At 39.4% G+C, this 17287-nt stretch overlaps 1 protein-coding gene across 2 annotated transcripts in view; it reads left to right on the top strand.

Moving 5' to 3' along the window:
• The window catches only part of gpc5c (glypican 5c), a 95650-nt gene that overhangs the window by 47355 nt on the left and 31008 nt on the right, over nt 1–17287 (top strand). For both annotated transcript variants that reach the window (XM_034226134.1, XM_034226133.1), the window contains one exon: nt 15300–15420. In XM_034226134.1, the coding sequence (XP_034082025.1) occupies nt 15300–15420 (121 nt within the window). The remainder of the gene's footprint in view (nt 1–15299; nt 15421–17287) is intronic.

Raw genomic sequence — 17287 nt, 5'->3', positions numbered from 1 at the left:
AAAACAAAACGGTCAACGATGCGTCCTTTAGGACGAACCCAGTATTCAAGAGGCAATTTTATCTTGTGTCATAAAATTGCTCTTGGAAGACACCTCCGCTATGAAATGAAGTGCTTGTTGTTTCTCAGAACGAGCTATGTGTTGCTTATCATGGTGTCGCAATACTGGAACAGTTTCTGCCTGATTCAACAATCTGGTTCCTAATGGACTTTGTATTTCAATTTCAGCTTTTAAACATAACATTAAAAGACAGTTACAGTATAAACACTTTACGGCACCTAACCAGTTGCATAACAGGCTAGCTAAAGAAAGTCATACAGTTGAGGTGGTAACGTGTGAGTAGACTTTAAACAAATAAATCATACCATATCAGTTACACACACTTACTCACTGATGTAGTTCAGTGCACATTTTAACACTCTTCAAAGGAAGAGAAAATACACTTGCAAACCTCTGCTTTGATCCAAACATGCAGCTTGTACTGTAGCCGTGGTGACACAGGATTATTGCCTTTATAGACCATCACACTATTTCTGTTTGCCACAGACAGCTCACACTCCATACACAACACATTCACACACTGAACACACATCAACACTCACACAACATGATCACATCTGACTAACAGAGCTGGACCTCTCTCTGCTCAACTATTTTTAGGGACATTGTTATCCTTTTTCCTCTGGGAAACTTTATAAATGTCAAGATTGTGATTGTGCAAGATTTTGTCTGAATTTGAACTGACATTTGTGTAATGCAATATATACCTGTAAGTCTGTATTTAGGGCCAATAGCGTGCGTTGGCAAACTTCCCTGTAGAGTTTTAGTGTGAATGTGTGTACCAGTTTAGGTTTGCAGTGTGTGGTATTTACCATCAGAGTGAGATTCTGAACAAGAGGTCTGGTTTGAATCCAACTTTTAGCCTTACTCCAGGTTTGTTGTCTAACCCAAATGATGTGTAAGTGAGTTTAAAATGAAAATGAATGACAGGCCCGGGAGGAGAGAGGGAAAGCTAACAAAACCATCTCTGTACAAACAACAAAAAGTACAGAACACTACTGTGGAGAGGGTGTTGTGTGTGTGGCTCTGATCTGTGCTCAGTGTGTGTATGTGGTAACCTGAAACCACAGGGAAAACGTTCCTAGAATTCCGGGTGGGTTTGGTGTCGTGGCTCGCTCACTGGAGCCCCCCGAGTGGTGCTGGGAATGCGGCCTCCGCACGGAAGAGCTTGAGAATGAAGGGAAAGTACCCGTGTGTGTGTTTGAGCCGAACAGCTAAGCATCTCAACACCAACAAGTAATGGAATAGTTTGTTTCTTAAAGTGTTGGTGATCTGACAGAGCATAAATATACATTTTAAAAGGCATTTGATTGTTACATAGAGACACAAACATTATCTTTATTGATGGCAACAACCTGTTTAATATAACGCATCCACCCATGTCTATAGGAAAAAACGGTGTCTTTAATTAAACAATAAAACAAATAGATATAACACATACTGTAAATGTTAATATTTCTCTAAACTTTCACCAGCACTATAACTATATAATCCTTTTAGATCCCAAGTCTGGCACAATTACAAGTGCTTTGTAATTCATTAGAACAGGATAGGACTTCAGAACATTAAATGCCAGGAAGGAAATTATCTTGTAAAAAGTTATACTGTCAGTGGCTCTGCACTCTAGGGACAGATTTGCTCAGCTGAGGTCCAACCCTCTTAACACAAACCCAGACTTCTCAGATTCAGCTTACTGACTGATTTATGATGATATGTCCACTTTCCAACCTGTGGCTGATTGACAGATAAGCCTGATCATGACAAACATGATAGTAATGACTGGGACTTTTGCCAAGAAAGCCATTTTGACCATGTGTTTGTCAATGCCACCATCTGTCCGACTTCATTTGGATAATAGCTGCCCAACCTTTGCCCTCCTTCCCTCTGCCTGCAGCACACTCACTCTTCACTCCTTGACCTTAACAGAAGTTTGCACAACATTGCGGTATATAATCCTATATATGTTATTCTGGTGTCAAGCAGCTGTACTTAGAGCTGCCTCCATATCTCTCTATCTACAATATGCTCTCATATGTCAATCTTACTGAGTGCCTGGGGATCATTTCTGCTTGTGGGAGAGTGCATGTGGGGGGTATGCAGATATTCTGATTGCATTTAAGCTTAACAAATGTCCTGCGTGATTGTCTGAGTGAGCTGTGTGTGCGCATGTGTTCTTGGATGGGTGTGAGTTGTGCTCCCGCATGCCCTTTGCAGCAGCAGAGAGTCTGATCCCTGACCTCTTCACTCAACACCCTCGCAAGCCCTCTCCTCTCTCTATGCGGGTATGTCTGAGTATGTGGATGCCTGTGTATGTTTGTTACTGTGAGTCAAATGTACTTTATGTTTGAGTTGAAACTGGACTGTTTGCACTGAGTACTTTCTGCTTACACAGGTGCTGTATACAGTGCTGTCCAGATGTGTCATTATGCCTCCTTCTCCCTGTGTTTGACCATGTTTATGATACCCTTCATACACACTGAGCCATTCTATAGTTGCAACACCAGCCTGAACATAAAGAAAATATGTAAGTACATAAAATCACGACATATGATATGATATATTTAGCTTTATCCACGGTGAACCCCTTGACTGGTTGTTAGTTTACACTGGAGCTGTCAACCTTAAGCACTAGATCACGCCATGCTGGCCCGGATCAGACAGACAGACAAACAGGTGGTCGTACCACACCAGAGGATCATGGTCCACTCCACCCGTCTGTGCTCTGGGGCATAGTTTACTCCCCTGGCTCTGCCCCTGCCTGCCCTTGTCTGCCTTCCACACACCAACTGCCCCTCCACCTCCCCACAGACCTCTAACCTCAGTTATTCATGCCCTCCTCGGCATGTGGCTGGAAGGGGGGGATATATTCATCGTTATAGGTCTTGTAACTTGTTCCTTCCTCTCTTTCTGTTTGTATAATTCCCTCCTCCATTCACATGTTTCACAATGCTCTGACGTTGATGGTTCCTGTGTCAGTTATCCATTTTCATGAGCAGATTTGTACCTGGGAGCAGTTTTGCTCTGTCTCTCCCCTTTTTCTCTAATTTTAACATATGTCTTTCATCCCTTTGTAACAAATACATACACACTATCCTTCAAATCAGTAAGTTGTCTGGTGAAATTGAAATTGTTTAAAAAGTGGCTAATGCTGCCACCTACTGGGGAATCACTGTAAATAAGGGATCCTGACATAACGTCACTATTGGACGAGTTGGGAGTGAGAATGTGTTGCTTAATCAATTTATTTAATTATCTATTTGCACAAGAAGAAATAAGGTTTCAAAATGTATTGGAGAAATAAGTGCACTACAGTTAAATACATGCAATACAGTTGTATGCACTCTATTTCATGACTGGATGTAGATGGACATTTTATAATTTTTCTTGGCCTGTTAGAGCTATAATTGTTGAAGACATATTCTGGGTTAGGGTTAGTTCTAGTTAGTTAATTCTGAAAACAATATAAGCTATATTAGTACTGAACAATATGTAGTATATATATATATATATATATATATATGTGTACTAAATCTTTTCATGATAGCAAAATACATCACCATATTACAGACACGTTTAAATAATAGAACTGTGTGTTCTAAATAAATGCAAGCCATGGGTTCACTGTCAGACACAATCATTGCCAACTGTCAGAACAAGATCATGTTAAAGATCAACCCGTGCAGTTAGATCTGTGAATTCAAACAGAAAAGGCTTTTTATGCATCTTTGTTAGAATGAGTAGAAATTGCATGTGAGTTTGAGAAGCCCTGTGCTAAAGAGTGAAATAGTTGTCTTTGTCGGGAACAGATGCTGGTCTGTATGTCATTTGTGGGTTTGGCGGAGGCGGACATGACTTGTTCTTGTTCCTCCAATCTAATGGAGCTTCGTGGTCTTTTCCCAGAAGTCTGTGTGGTCTGTTGAGTCAGCCTGCAGCACGTCTGCTGGTCCTTCAGAACAGGCGACACGGAGAGGTGGGGAACAGTTACACCCAGTGACAGACACAGTCGGGACAGTTAGGCCTGGGAATGTCCTCAAAGCAAATTTAGGGCCAATTACAGCTGTAATCCATGTAACTGCCACCTATTATTATAGCATACATTACATATAAACCTGTAAGCGCTACACTGTATGTTTTTGTCTGTCTGTAGCACTAGAGACCCACAAATTAAAGCTCTTCATTTTGTAATTTGTTCTACTTTGTTGTAACCAAGTATTCTGGATGATTTGTAGTTTTGGCGGATCATCGTGGGTTGTGGCTCTCCCTCACTTCCTAAGAGGAAAATGCATTTAATTATAATAACATTAAAGTTGTATATTACAATTTGAGTGGTTTGAACTTCATGTCTTGGTGTATTGTGGGCTCAACCTACCATCAAAGTCACAATACACTTCACACAAAGGACTTTGCCACCTCTTGGAAAAGGACACGTCTAATTTGTGTTGCAGTGATCAACAGTTTCTGCAGTTTTAAAACATGTTCAGCAGAGCAATCGTCTTCACTGTATGATGAGGTTGGAAATTGCATTGTTTTGTGACAAAATATTAGCCGCTGTCTGACTACATCAGTGTTTTAAAAATATATGCTTTAAGTTGAGGTGAAAGGCATTCAGTTAAGTGTAACTCAAATTGCCCACCCTTAGCTATTTAAATTGCACAAATTGTGCTTAAAAATGTCGAAAACCCAAGAATGAGAAATGTTAAGAAATGTTGTTTAAAGCATATCATTCTGAAGTCATTTTCAGACGTATTTCATTCTTGAAATTCATGCTCAGAATGGCCCTATGCTATTGACTCGCCTTACACACAATTGGCCACACGGGGGCAGTGTGGAATCATATTTTTCTCCCCTGTGAAACCGATAACTAAGTCTGAAGGTACTGTCCTTGCAGTATAACAACATCTAGTCAAATTACAGTCATTTATATTTTGTATAAATGCTCACAAATCATTATGTCAGTGTTTGGAAGGAGAACTAAGTACAGAGAGTACATGTTGGATCTGGTGTCGAGAGTCGGAGAGTAGGGCTGCTCAATTAATCGTATTTTAATCGCAATTACGATTTTGGCATGCAACAATTATGAAATATATATATTTTTTTTTTATTGGTTTTTCAGTTGAATTATACTTAAAGTTCAGGGTAATCAACTGTTAAAAACATACTGTTCCAATTTTTTTTTTCAATAAATGGATGTTTTCAAAGTAAATGGATAATCATTTGTAATCATCGTGATATCAATTATTGACCCAAATAATCGAGATTATGATTTTTGCCATAATCGAGCCGCCCTATCGGAGAGTATACATTACACTGTGATGGAACTTCTGATTTGCTAATGTCAGGTTTTGTTTACACAGCCAAAGAGATGAGAAGTACGGGAGCTTGTGTGTGTGTGAGGTTGTGTGTGTGTGTGTGTGTGTGTGTGTGTGTGTGTGTTGTGTGTGTGTGTGTGTGTGTGTGTGTGTGTGGTGTGTGTGTGTGTCTGTCTGACAGAGGATGTGAGGAAGAAAGTGGTTCTAAGAGCAGTATGTTGGCAAGAGAGAGTCACTTACACCAAATTAATTCAGCTCTTTGCAGTTGCTGTGATAGTTAGATACATCGATACTTGTTCATTAGCTCTGAGGAGCTTGGCTGTGTGTAAGCCTCTAATGGGCTAATGATGAGTCAAACTAGATATCGTAGATGTCACCTAGCCTGCAGACGGAATTAGAAATGGAAGGGTAGAATAGCCCTTATGATGAGTATTGAACGCATCTTGTCTGTGATTACCTGTGTATGCCCATGCTAGGTTAATTACTACACCTAGTCATAGATAATTGTCCCAACTCAGTTTTTCTCCATTTAACCTCATTGCACTCCCTCTTGATCAGTCTCTATTCCAGTTCTCTAACTATCCTCAGCATTGGCCCAGGTCAAAGTGACCTAGAGAGCATACCATGTCAGGGCCAGACTTGGGTTCAGCCCACAAGACAGAGTGCTTTTTTAATTAGTCTACAGCTGGGCTTGTTTGCTACCACAAACAGCATCCAAATGAAAGATGTAAGTCTTGATATATCCAGGAAGTGTAAACTTGGCCAACTGTGCACACAACCAAACCTGCTAAAACGCGCTAAATGAAAAGACTGTTTCCCTTTGGAAAGTTTCCTTTTTTTGTGTAAATATTTGGCATTTAGAATTTTGGAAATGCCAATTCCCGAGCCAGTTTCTAGCCGTGGGACACATCTCTACCATAACTGTTTACAGGCTCAAAGCGCACCAAGGTCAGCTTTCAACTCCATCGACCCAATGATCTGACAAAACAAATCCAGTCAACAGCTACCACACTACCATGCTAATTACTCAAACAAACAAAGTGAGATGGAAACTTTCAGACCATCATATGGAGCTCTGGTCACTGAAAAAAGGAAATGTGCATGTGACAAAGGAAAGGACATTTAACGAGAGTGATATCATTCTCAGTGAAAGAGATATGTGTTGGCTGTTATGGGTAAATTAACAACAGGAAACATGAGAAATATTGATTGGATACTTGACATGACCCAATAAAAGCCGTAAAAGTAAATTTCATAGCATTTAAAAAAAGGACATAGAAAACAAACATGCAGCATGAAGGGAGCCATTCATAAGCGCAGTAACACATTTTATTGCACTGTAGAGGACAGGGTTTCAGTGCGTAATAGCCATGAGTAATTTGAGCCGTTGGACCTTCAACCATATAGCTGTTACAGTGCAACCACTCAATAAACCAGCCTGGTCTTGGTAAAATCACCCTGGGACCTCTTAAGAAGTGGCAATGCAGTTCAGACCAACATAGTGGTGTGTAATTCCATCCCAACCACACAGCCATAAACAGCCATATTTCACTGGTCCACACGCCACTAAGACAGATATTCAGCCGGCTCAGCACAGGTGTCGTGCCTCAGGTGAAGTCCGAGACAAAAACTGTAAAGATTCATTAATGTAAACGTCCAGGACAAAAATGTTTCATCTTGGCTGAAATGACAAAACCCTCCAGTTATTGTAACTGGAGTTAGAAACAGCCTGTGGACTGTTTGTGTTTGAGTATGGAGCCCAAACATTAATAATAAAAGGATATGTCTTCTGCTCTTACCGCAATTACTGTAGGTCAGTGGTTCCCAACTGGACAGAACCAACATGGAGGTCTCCAAATAATTAACAGTATATAGAGAGTAAATAAACAAATGCTACCCTTAATTAATGGATTCTTATTCTGATCTGTTTCTTGTTTTTGTGAATTTCTTTGAAGTAAAAATCACTTTTGTTGAACTGTTCCTAACTGCCACATGTATTTAGAGCTATGAAAAGGCATTGCATGTGCATTGCTCTGTTTTAAGGGGTCACATATCCAAAAAGCTAGGAACTAATGCTTTAAGTATCAAACTTCACTTTAAGTTAAAATAAAATCTTCGCATTGGCTTTCCCACCTAAGGACACACTTTGATGAACTTAAAATGGAATGATTGTCGGCTAAACAAGTTTAAAGAGTCCCATCATCTTATGATTAGTCATGCAGACATTTGCCAAACGTGGGGAGAAGCTAGTATGAAATCATCAAAACCGTTTCAGATGAACTTCAAAACAAGAGTGATGAGATTGCTGGGTTCAACAGCTGATTGTTTTTGATCTTGTTTGGAGTTGCTGTGCCTGTGCAGCTCTTTATATGTCTGACCCTTCCTGACTCATAACCTGATACAGAAGCTTGCCAGGCTGTAAAGAAGCATGACAGAGGGCCCACTGGGCTACAGGATAGGTCTGCAGCATCCTTTACTCTGCACTCAAAGAGAGTAGCTGGGAACTTCACACCATTTTCCCAAGTCATCTTAAGTTATGTGCCTGAATCTGCAGTCAAAAGTGTTTACGTTATGCAGTGGAAGACATAAATCAACCAGAACAGTTACAGATAGGTAGACTGGCCTTTTTCAAGTTTTTCTAGCAGTGGAACCTTGGATAACTTTTTATCAAAGTCATCCTTGTTATCCACAGTATCATAGTGATTCACAGTGTTACTGGGACAATACTGGCCATATAACTTTTTATTTTCCAAATCTTCAAGCTTCCAGCTGGAACTAGGTAGAGTTGAGGTCATAACATAGGAGGGGACAGATAAAGAGAGGAAAAGCTCAGAGCTGTAGTGAATAAAGAATGGGTAAACTTAAGCCAAGACTGTGTGCCATGAGTACTACTGATACAGTACATCCAAGTGACTGCAGCTGGTGGCGTTCATGTGTTACGTGTTCATGTGGGCACCGGCTGGGTTACAAATTACAGCAGTCAGAAGAAAGACAAAGAAAGCAGGATGTAAGGTGGTGTGTGGTACTGGGCAGAGAAATCAAGAGGAAGAAAGAGATGACGTGAACCGAAGACATGGCCTTTGATAGTTTGTTTAAGAACGCAAAATACAAGATGGAGGGAAAAAAGAAAGGCACAGAGAGAAAGCACAATGTTTGAACTTGCCTGCCCTGCAGATGCCCTCTCCTGATTTGCTCGCTGTTTCTCTTTGCACATGTTATGATCTGAGTATTTCCTCTCTAATAAAGTTGTCTTTGAAGCCGAGCAAGCTTCAGTACACTGCCGTGTGGATGACTTCTATCAGAACAGCCAGTGCTTAATTTTGTAAATATTTATTTTGCTTTTAATATTTTTTAATGCTTTTTTTTTTTTACTGTGTTTATCATCAGGAACCTACGATAGAATCAGACCTACCACATGGATTTGTAGGAAGTCTTAGTGTGCTGTGTAGTTCTCATTGCATAGAGGACACAGGATTGCAAAACATTTGCACATGTTCATGTTTACTGTCCGAGCAACAGCATGTGCACACATGTCATGTTGATTAAATGTTTGCGAAGTGGCTTTTGACCAGTTGCCTGTTCATGAGCTTAGTGTTATTACAGTAAATGGCTGCTAATGGCAAACAGTGGAGTGTGAGAACAGCCTGGCCTTTCAGAACAAAACCTTCTGTTGAGAGTTTTTCAACATGTCCAAGCCCTGCTCGTAAAGTTAGCTGGCTACAAACATCTTGTCAACCCCTCCCTCACTCTCACTGCTGGTATCACCCGTGACTCCAGGTCCTCTAGTTCCTGGAAAAAAAGTTGTTATTCTATATTTCACAATGTCCAAAAACAGTGCTAAATGTTAGGTTAAGTAATATGTTTTCATCTTATGTCACTATCAGCAACAGACAAGTCAAGAATAGTTATTAGAATATATATAAAATATATATATGTTCTATCAATGTAGGTAATACAGTATGTGATATAACTATCGCAGGTTAGACTCTTTGGCTACTCTATTAGTGTGTGAAACCAAAGAGCTACAGCACCCTTTTGTTGTCTACATTGCATATTGCAACAAAAATGTTTTGATAATTGTGTTGGAACAGATTAAAAAGTTCAAAAGCGTCATGGTGAAACTACTTGATTGTAAAATGATCTATGTGAGAAGCAGCAAAAACAGAAAAAAAAACTGATTTCCCAATAACCTCCAAGCGTAAAAGACGACATCTTTAAAAACGTTGGCTTCATGGTTTGAACCAAGGTGTATTAATCACAGGACTCAAAACATGTTTAACCTTGTATATCCCCACCAGCCGTGGGGGTGGGGAGAGGCTTTATTAATCATGATGAACAAACAATTTGCTGTTTACCCTCAAAGCAATACTACCAGATCTAATTCAATACCCTTCTCAGCTGATTTAGTACCACCCACAGCCACAGAAATACACACACTCATTGAGATGAAAGCGATCTCCTCTCAATCATTACTCATTGACACCTCTCCCTTCCTCAGCTTGCTTTGAGTTTGCCTGATGTTTGTTTCAGAAGAGTCATTTATTTAAATCATTTTACATGTGGAAATGTGACAAAGATACAATCAAGTTTCATGATTAATAGTTAGGACATGCAGATTACGTTTTTGTCCAATTAATCAAATATAAATATTTTATATTGTACAGAGACACACTTTTGCCTCTGTAGCACGATTGTGTAAGGATGTAGAACTTACAGTACTGTCTCTAAGGGTTTATTGTATGTTGCCGCCTCATAATGTCACTAACATTCAGGGTCTTTAAGGATAAATTAGGCCCCGATAGTTCAGTAATAACATGGTGCCAATGAGAAATGACATTAGTGTTTGTCAGAGTGATCTTAATAGCTTTAGGGATAATACTGGTCTTACAGTATATTTTTACATAATTTAGGGACATTATTGCCAGGGTTCTTGCAGATAATTGAAAAGTCCTAAAAGGCATTGAATTAATGAATATAAATATAAGGCCATTTGTATTGAAATGTCTTAAATCTGCCTTTAATAGCCTGAAACAATGCTCAAACATGAGAAGTATAATTTTATGAATCTTTTCAGTGTAAGATTGTTCTCAAATTTCATGGCAATAAAAAGTCATTTAAAAGTCTTAACTCTAACTTTGCCCAAGGCTGTAGGAACCCCTGATCATATATTGATGCACTTCATTTGTGCATCGATGTTATAAACTTCAGTATTTTATGAAATGTCCCGCTTTTGATGCTTATTGATTCAAATTACAGAAGCAAAGATGCAGATAAACACTGTACTTACAATTCCTTGCACAAAATGTCAAGCTCCAAGCAGGCCTTGTAATCTTATTTTGCTTTTTAATCCTGGTGTGAATTTTAAAGTGTATTGTAAAAAACGGCCTCAGAGAACATCCATTTATCTTGTCATCAGGATTCTGGCAAAGATCTCTGCAGACAGCTTGTGGTATGAATTCAGTTAGAACATTTACAATGCAACTGGCCTACGTGCTGCATGTTTATTTTATAGTGTCTATTTGTCATCTCTAGTTATCCTTGTAATGTATATTAAACCTTGGGAGGTTAAAAACAGCCTGGAACAGGTTGAGTAGAATAAGAAATATTCAGTCTAGTTTCTATAGGGACATGTGTCTGTCCTTAGAGCGTTGAGGGATGTGTGGGTAAATGCTAAGATGCACTATTACTGTAGTTAAAGAGAATCAGACACATAATGTACATATATACACAAAATATCTGGCTAATTGAATCCCTGGTGATTGTTGTGGGTTCTTTAAAGCTCCCAGCCAGACCTCAGTGATCCATCAACAACTAAGCACAGATGAAAGACGACCAGAATGTACGCGCCCTCAATTCAACCGCGGCCAACCTTCTTTCAAATCAAATCAAGTTTTATTTATATAGCACATTTAAAAGCGATTTTTGGTCGAGTACATGTAATAAAAACACATTACTACAATCACAATAAAAGACAATAATTGACAACAGAAATATAAAAAACAAAAACACAGGTAATAGTCAGGTGTCATACTCCGCTCTGACTAGATGGCCAGAGAGAAGAAGTGTGTCTTTAGTGTTGATTTAAAACCCCCTAGGGTCTGGGCCAACCCCACATGGAGGGGCAGAGTGTTCCAGAGCCTAGGGCCAGCAGCTGCGAAGGCTCGGTGCCCTCGGGTTTTGAGCCTGGTCTTGGGCACTATCAGCAGCAGCTGATCAGCCGACCTTAAAGCTCTGGCTGGGGTGTAGCGCTGGAGGAGTTTGGCTATATAGGCAGGTGCCAGCCCATTTAGGGCTTTGAAAACAAATAAAAGGATTTTAAAATCAATTCTGAACCGAATTGGAAGCCAGTGTAGTGAGGCCAGAATTGGGGTGATGTGGTCACATCCTTGACATGTTGTTATGCATGATATAGCCTAGCTTTGTTTACGCTGAAATGTTCAGGATGTAACATGCACTTTGTTTCTGTTACCTTCCTGTACACATTGACGATGAATATTTGATTTATGTTTTCTGCCTTACAACCCATGAGCATTCCTACAGGCCTTCAGAAAGATCAAGACAGTTCAGTTTGGGGTCAGCATCTGGGAGTGGAGGTCACAGCGAGTCTGTGCTCCAGGTGGAGAATAAAGAATAAGACGAGAACAGACAAAGCTGCCTTGAGGACATTGCATCAATTGGGCATTCACAGGGGAATTAATCAATCGAAAGGAGTCAGAGAGCCATGAGTCAGAAGACGTACATGTGTAGGTAGTCAGTTTGAATGTTTATTAATGCTGAATGTTTGAGACCCACTGAGAAAAAACACTGAGTGTGGTTATTTATTTATTAGACAGACAACAGAGATATATCATTAGCGTGCTGCAGTCTTTTTTGCATTTGTGTACAAGCTTCTGCTCACATTCACACTCCAGTGGCGGTTCTAGAGCAATTTTACTGGGGGGGCTGGGGCCAGTAATTTCATGAATTGATATTTCTTTTTGTAAGATTATTTGTTTTAGTCAATTTAAGTTACAGTCCTTTGTTCCAGTAGTTTTTTTCATTCAGAGTATTTGTTTTAGTAACTTCAAGTGACAATTGAATTACAAAACATAAAGAGTATTTGCTTTTATATAAGGTAATGCACAGTTTAATCTCCACTGTACATCCGGGTCTCTGATTTCATTTAGTTCCAATAAATCGTAATACTGTAACCTTTTTTTTGGAGGGGGGCCACGGTCCCTGGTCAGTGTTACGGGGGCACTGGCCCCTGTCACACTCTAATTCATTGGAACATAAGGCTATGAGGACTATTTTGAAACACGTTATTGCCATTGGCAGGATTGTTATCGTAACATCTGATGTCTGCTCCAGATCCTTCCAGAAAAGTACAGCATTGATTGTCTGTCTATAAGGCCATGTGGGCTCTGGGATGTCTAGCTGTGTCAGATGTCACTTCCCCTACATGATATCAAACATACACTGCAATGAAACGGTCCAGGCCTAACATACTGCCAAACTCGCCCTGACACTTCCCTTTCATTAGCATCCCATCTGATGAGCTCATTTCCGCGCCAACACTGTTATCCCAAGCCAAGCCTGGAGACAGACACGCATATGCTCCCTAACATACAGGCACACACTTTCAACCACTGCTTAGGGAGCCATTTGATCCGTCTATTTATCATTTATGTCAGAGGGGGGAAGTGGAAAGTCCAAAAGCTATTGATTGTTTTCATCTCGACAAGAGCAGATTCAGAGTCACTGGCAATGAAGTGCTTCAATTGTTGTCAAAGCAGCCAGTAGTTCGCTTGTGAGTGAAGCTGGAGGTGGGGGTGGTGGAATCCACTTTGCAAATACACTGAAAAAAAAACAAGCAATTGAAGGAGGAAAAGGATATAAACAAGAAGGGGAAGTAAAGTAATGCGGAGGGTTAAGCGAGAAATGTTTGCATTTTTATGGGCTCAATCTTTAAAGCGCTGTTTCAGCAAGTTGAGAGAGCGTAGACCTCATTGATACTTTGCTTAGATCACAGGCCGGAGATTCTCAAGTTCAGCACTTTTATGATTGCTTCCCTTCATATACACATGCATATATACAAGTGTGTGCATGCCAGCCACATACAAATACACGCACACACCCATAAACACATCCATATAAAAACACCATCACACATAATCACTTTATCAGCCTTGTACTGCCTGTGGTAGCATCAATTGATTTGCTGCCAGTACACATCATTCTTCTCCAATTCTGTTAAATCCCCCATGCATGGGAGATTAGCATCATAAGATCCTGAAATTAATTGTAATAGTAGTTTATTTAGGGTGGGTGAACAAATAACACTTTATGTATCTAGGCCAGGGCAAAGCTTTAATGTTATGTTTATCTGACACTCATTATTTGGGGTTTAGGGCTTTAGGTAGTAATATGATTGATCACCGATAAAAAATGGACGAAGTTAATACATTTCACAGGCTGATGGTGTTTAAATTCAGGGAGTTTCAGTATTTCAGATGAGCCTGGAGCCAGAGCGCTATGAGATAATGTGTATCTCTATAGCAGTATTAATGTAAAAAAAAAAGAGTTAAACAGCCTCTCTGTAATATTAATGTACTCTCTCAGTAAAGCATGGATGAACTTTTTAATTCTAGAGTGTCTCAATATTTCTCTTTGACAGGCTGTTGTCCCGTCATTTCCCTTAAATTAGAAACAGGACGTTTTTCTGATGTTCTTAGTCATGAGACATGAGTCACTCTTTTACCATTCAAGAGTTGTCATTGTAAACATACCGGTTGCTATGATGAGTGTCTTATTGTAGGTTATAAACACAACAGGTCTTTAACCTTTCTTCAACTTAATCTGTTTAATTATTTTTTTGACTCATTTCCAGTTAACCTGCTAGTCACTCTATTTAATGAGTAACTGTTGATAAATGGTGTTACTCTTCAACAACCTTAAACAGAGCGAACAGTATGAAGAAGAAATTAATAAAATAACCAAATTAATTAATGCTGTACTAAACACAGAGGTAGATCTGCCGCCACTGTATCCTCAAATGCCCGTTCAAAACAATAAACAGCGATGTAATCCATTCCACGGCTCTACACGACTAGAAATGTTGAATCAATTCGTTCTGGAGCCTTAACTGTGCTTTGATGTGTCATGAATCATGATACTTGGTTATTTCAGCCAAAACTACTTTTATGTATATTATACTCAAATAAAACACTTCCCTTTTACATCAGGCAGCTGCGAGGAGTTTTAGCCTTCCTGACATCAGCTCAACAACAGTTCCGACAAAATCAACAGCTCTAATCCCTGCCGAGCTGCGGGCCCACGGAGCATGCCAGGGATTAAAGAGTCCAGCTCACCACGTCTCTCTATTTCATTTTTACATGGCTGTGCCTGGTCTTATTTTCATTTCAATATTTTAATCACAGAAGAACAGCAAAGCCGCATTAAGTGACTTTTAACCACATTTGATGCAATAATTATTGCATAATGGGGCTTTTTTATGTTTTTGTGCAAAATTCTTTGGGCTTGGCCAAATGAGGCCCTAATGGTTTTTAGTTTATGTTGTAGAAATGCTGCGGTACAGCTGGCAGACTTCCGAATGCTGACATTAAGGACATCATAATGAACTCAACTGTAAACAAAACAGAAACATTGGTTTGGTCTTTCGTTCATTTGACGGGGAAATAAAATAAACATCTCAGCTTATTTTTTAAGCATAACTGAGTGAAGTCCAAGATTTATTTTCCACTGTAATCTTTCATAAAGTGTATTTACACATTCATACAAACAACATCAAATAAACCTAAAAGAATATATGCAGTGCAATACGTAAACAAGCCGAATTAAGATAAATAACGAACATGGCTGGTGTCTTGTTGAGCTACCACTTATATTCAGTCTGACTACAACTAACTTTCTCTTTCTTTTTTATTATAGCTATACTGGAAGAGTTGTAGGAAACGGTCTGCACGCCCAGAGGCAAAACCCAGAGGTCAAAGTTCGCAGCCCGAACCCTACACTGGCTGAGGTCAAGGAGAGGTTAGAGCTCTTCAACCAGGTAAGATGATCAGCATGAAGAAATCTCTCATCAGTTATAAAGTCATAGCATTCACCTAAACAAATGTGTTTCTTCTTCCATATGTCACAAATAATATCTGAATGCTAAAGGGCTCACTGCAATTACTACACATGTACAAACAAGTAGAGATCATGTGTTACTGATTAGCCTTATAGACCCTGTTCCCTGTTGCCTTGTTTAAAGTGGATAGCAAGATTCAGTAAAATGCAGGCATCAAAAGTCATTACAGGTTCAGATGGTTAATAATAATGGCCGTTTTAAGTGTATATTTGCAAAAGAACAATTGTTCTCTATTATTAAAATGGTCTTCACACTGAAACAGGTCAATAGTTGTCAGTAGTCCGAAATGCTTGTGTCTATGTAACGATCTAATATCACTTTATCATATCAAATATAGGCTCATTTATGCTACACACAAATACAAAAACAACAGTCATTAACTGTACAGGCTTAGTTGTATAGAGCAGTTAAGCAATAATCATTTTAATAACAATAAAATGTTTCTTTGTTTTTAACATATTGGAGAAACATCTCTTGATATGAGTCAACTATGGGATTATGTAACCAACGACTCTACAAACTGAATTGAATGAATTGTTGTCTAATTAAAACGCCACAGACAATATAACCCTTGAAGTTCTAAAATGTCCTTGCCATTTTTCTCAGATCTAAAGACTTGTTTTGAGCGCAGAGGCAGATATCAAAGACGAATGAAAAGGATAAAGGGAGAAATGGAGACAGTGACAAAGAAAAAGTGAATTACTGTGGAAAGCAAAAAAAAGAAAGATAAGAGGCGGGAGCAAAAGGAATGAGTGACAGATAGGCAGAGATGACACAGGCAGCTTCAAAGTGACACTGTTTGTCATGTAGATGTGGTTTAGGGCTGAAAAGGCCCAAGAAGAAAAGGGCCATTTCACAAAGTCCCTAGAGGCCATTTGAGGAGACAAACGGACTAGGATTTGGTTCCACTCTGCCTGCCTGCCCTTTGTAGCCCTGAAAATAATGTTCACATATAGAAGACCAGCCATCTATCACTCTCTATCTCTATATCACTCTTTCTTCCCCTGTTTTTACCCTTTCAGCACTTTTTTGCCTGTCGAAGATTATAGTACAAATAGCAAACTTCTCTGCAATCTGTCATCTTTCTCTGTTAATCTGTTTCTGCTTTCACTACTCTGCCAATTCTTTATCGTTTTCTGCAAACATCCCCTTTCCTTCATCTCACATCCATACATTTATTTTCCTTCTCGGTTCACTTATATCTTGTATCTCATATATCTCTTAGCCTGCCTGTCCACCTGTCTGCCACAGACAGCTTAAGATCATTTCTATCCCACCACAACATCCCATTGTTCACGGTGGCTGTCAAGTACCCTGTTGTCATGGTAACTTTGCAGAGTTGAGCGGGTGTCCTGTTGACAGTGTTGAAAAGTGCACCTTGAATCCAGACCAGGCGGCAGGGCTCGGCTGAGCTTTATGTTTGTGCCAGATAAGAGCAAGGGATCACAGAGTGTTAAACTGCATAATGTCACAGGCTTTCCAAGGTACATCCAGAATAGTGAAACAACCACTAAAATATATTTCACCATGTTGGTGCTCACACACTTGCATAAACACAAGGAACTTAACATAGTTAAAGTATATGCATATTAAAGGTCACCTATTATGCAAAATCCACTTTTTCATGTCTTTTATACATAAACATGTGTCCCCTCTGTGTAAAGAGATTCTGAAAGTTTCAGGAAAAAAGATTCTCTCACTTTTTGTCCTGATCCATTTATATAAAAACCTATACAAATATCAACTACTGTATTTTATGTATATTTTACACAATTACTTTATACTG

This window comes from Gymnodraco acuticeps, unplaced genomic scaffold (genome assembly GCF_902827175.1).
Source record: "Gymnodraco acuticeps unplaced genomic scaffold, fGymAcu1.1, whole genome shotgun sequence".
NCBI lineage: Eukaryota > Metazoa > Chordata > Actinopteri > Perciformes > Bathydraconidae > Gymnodraco > Gymnodraco acuticeps.
This window is presented reverse-complemented; position numbering and strand designations above follow the sequence as displayed.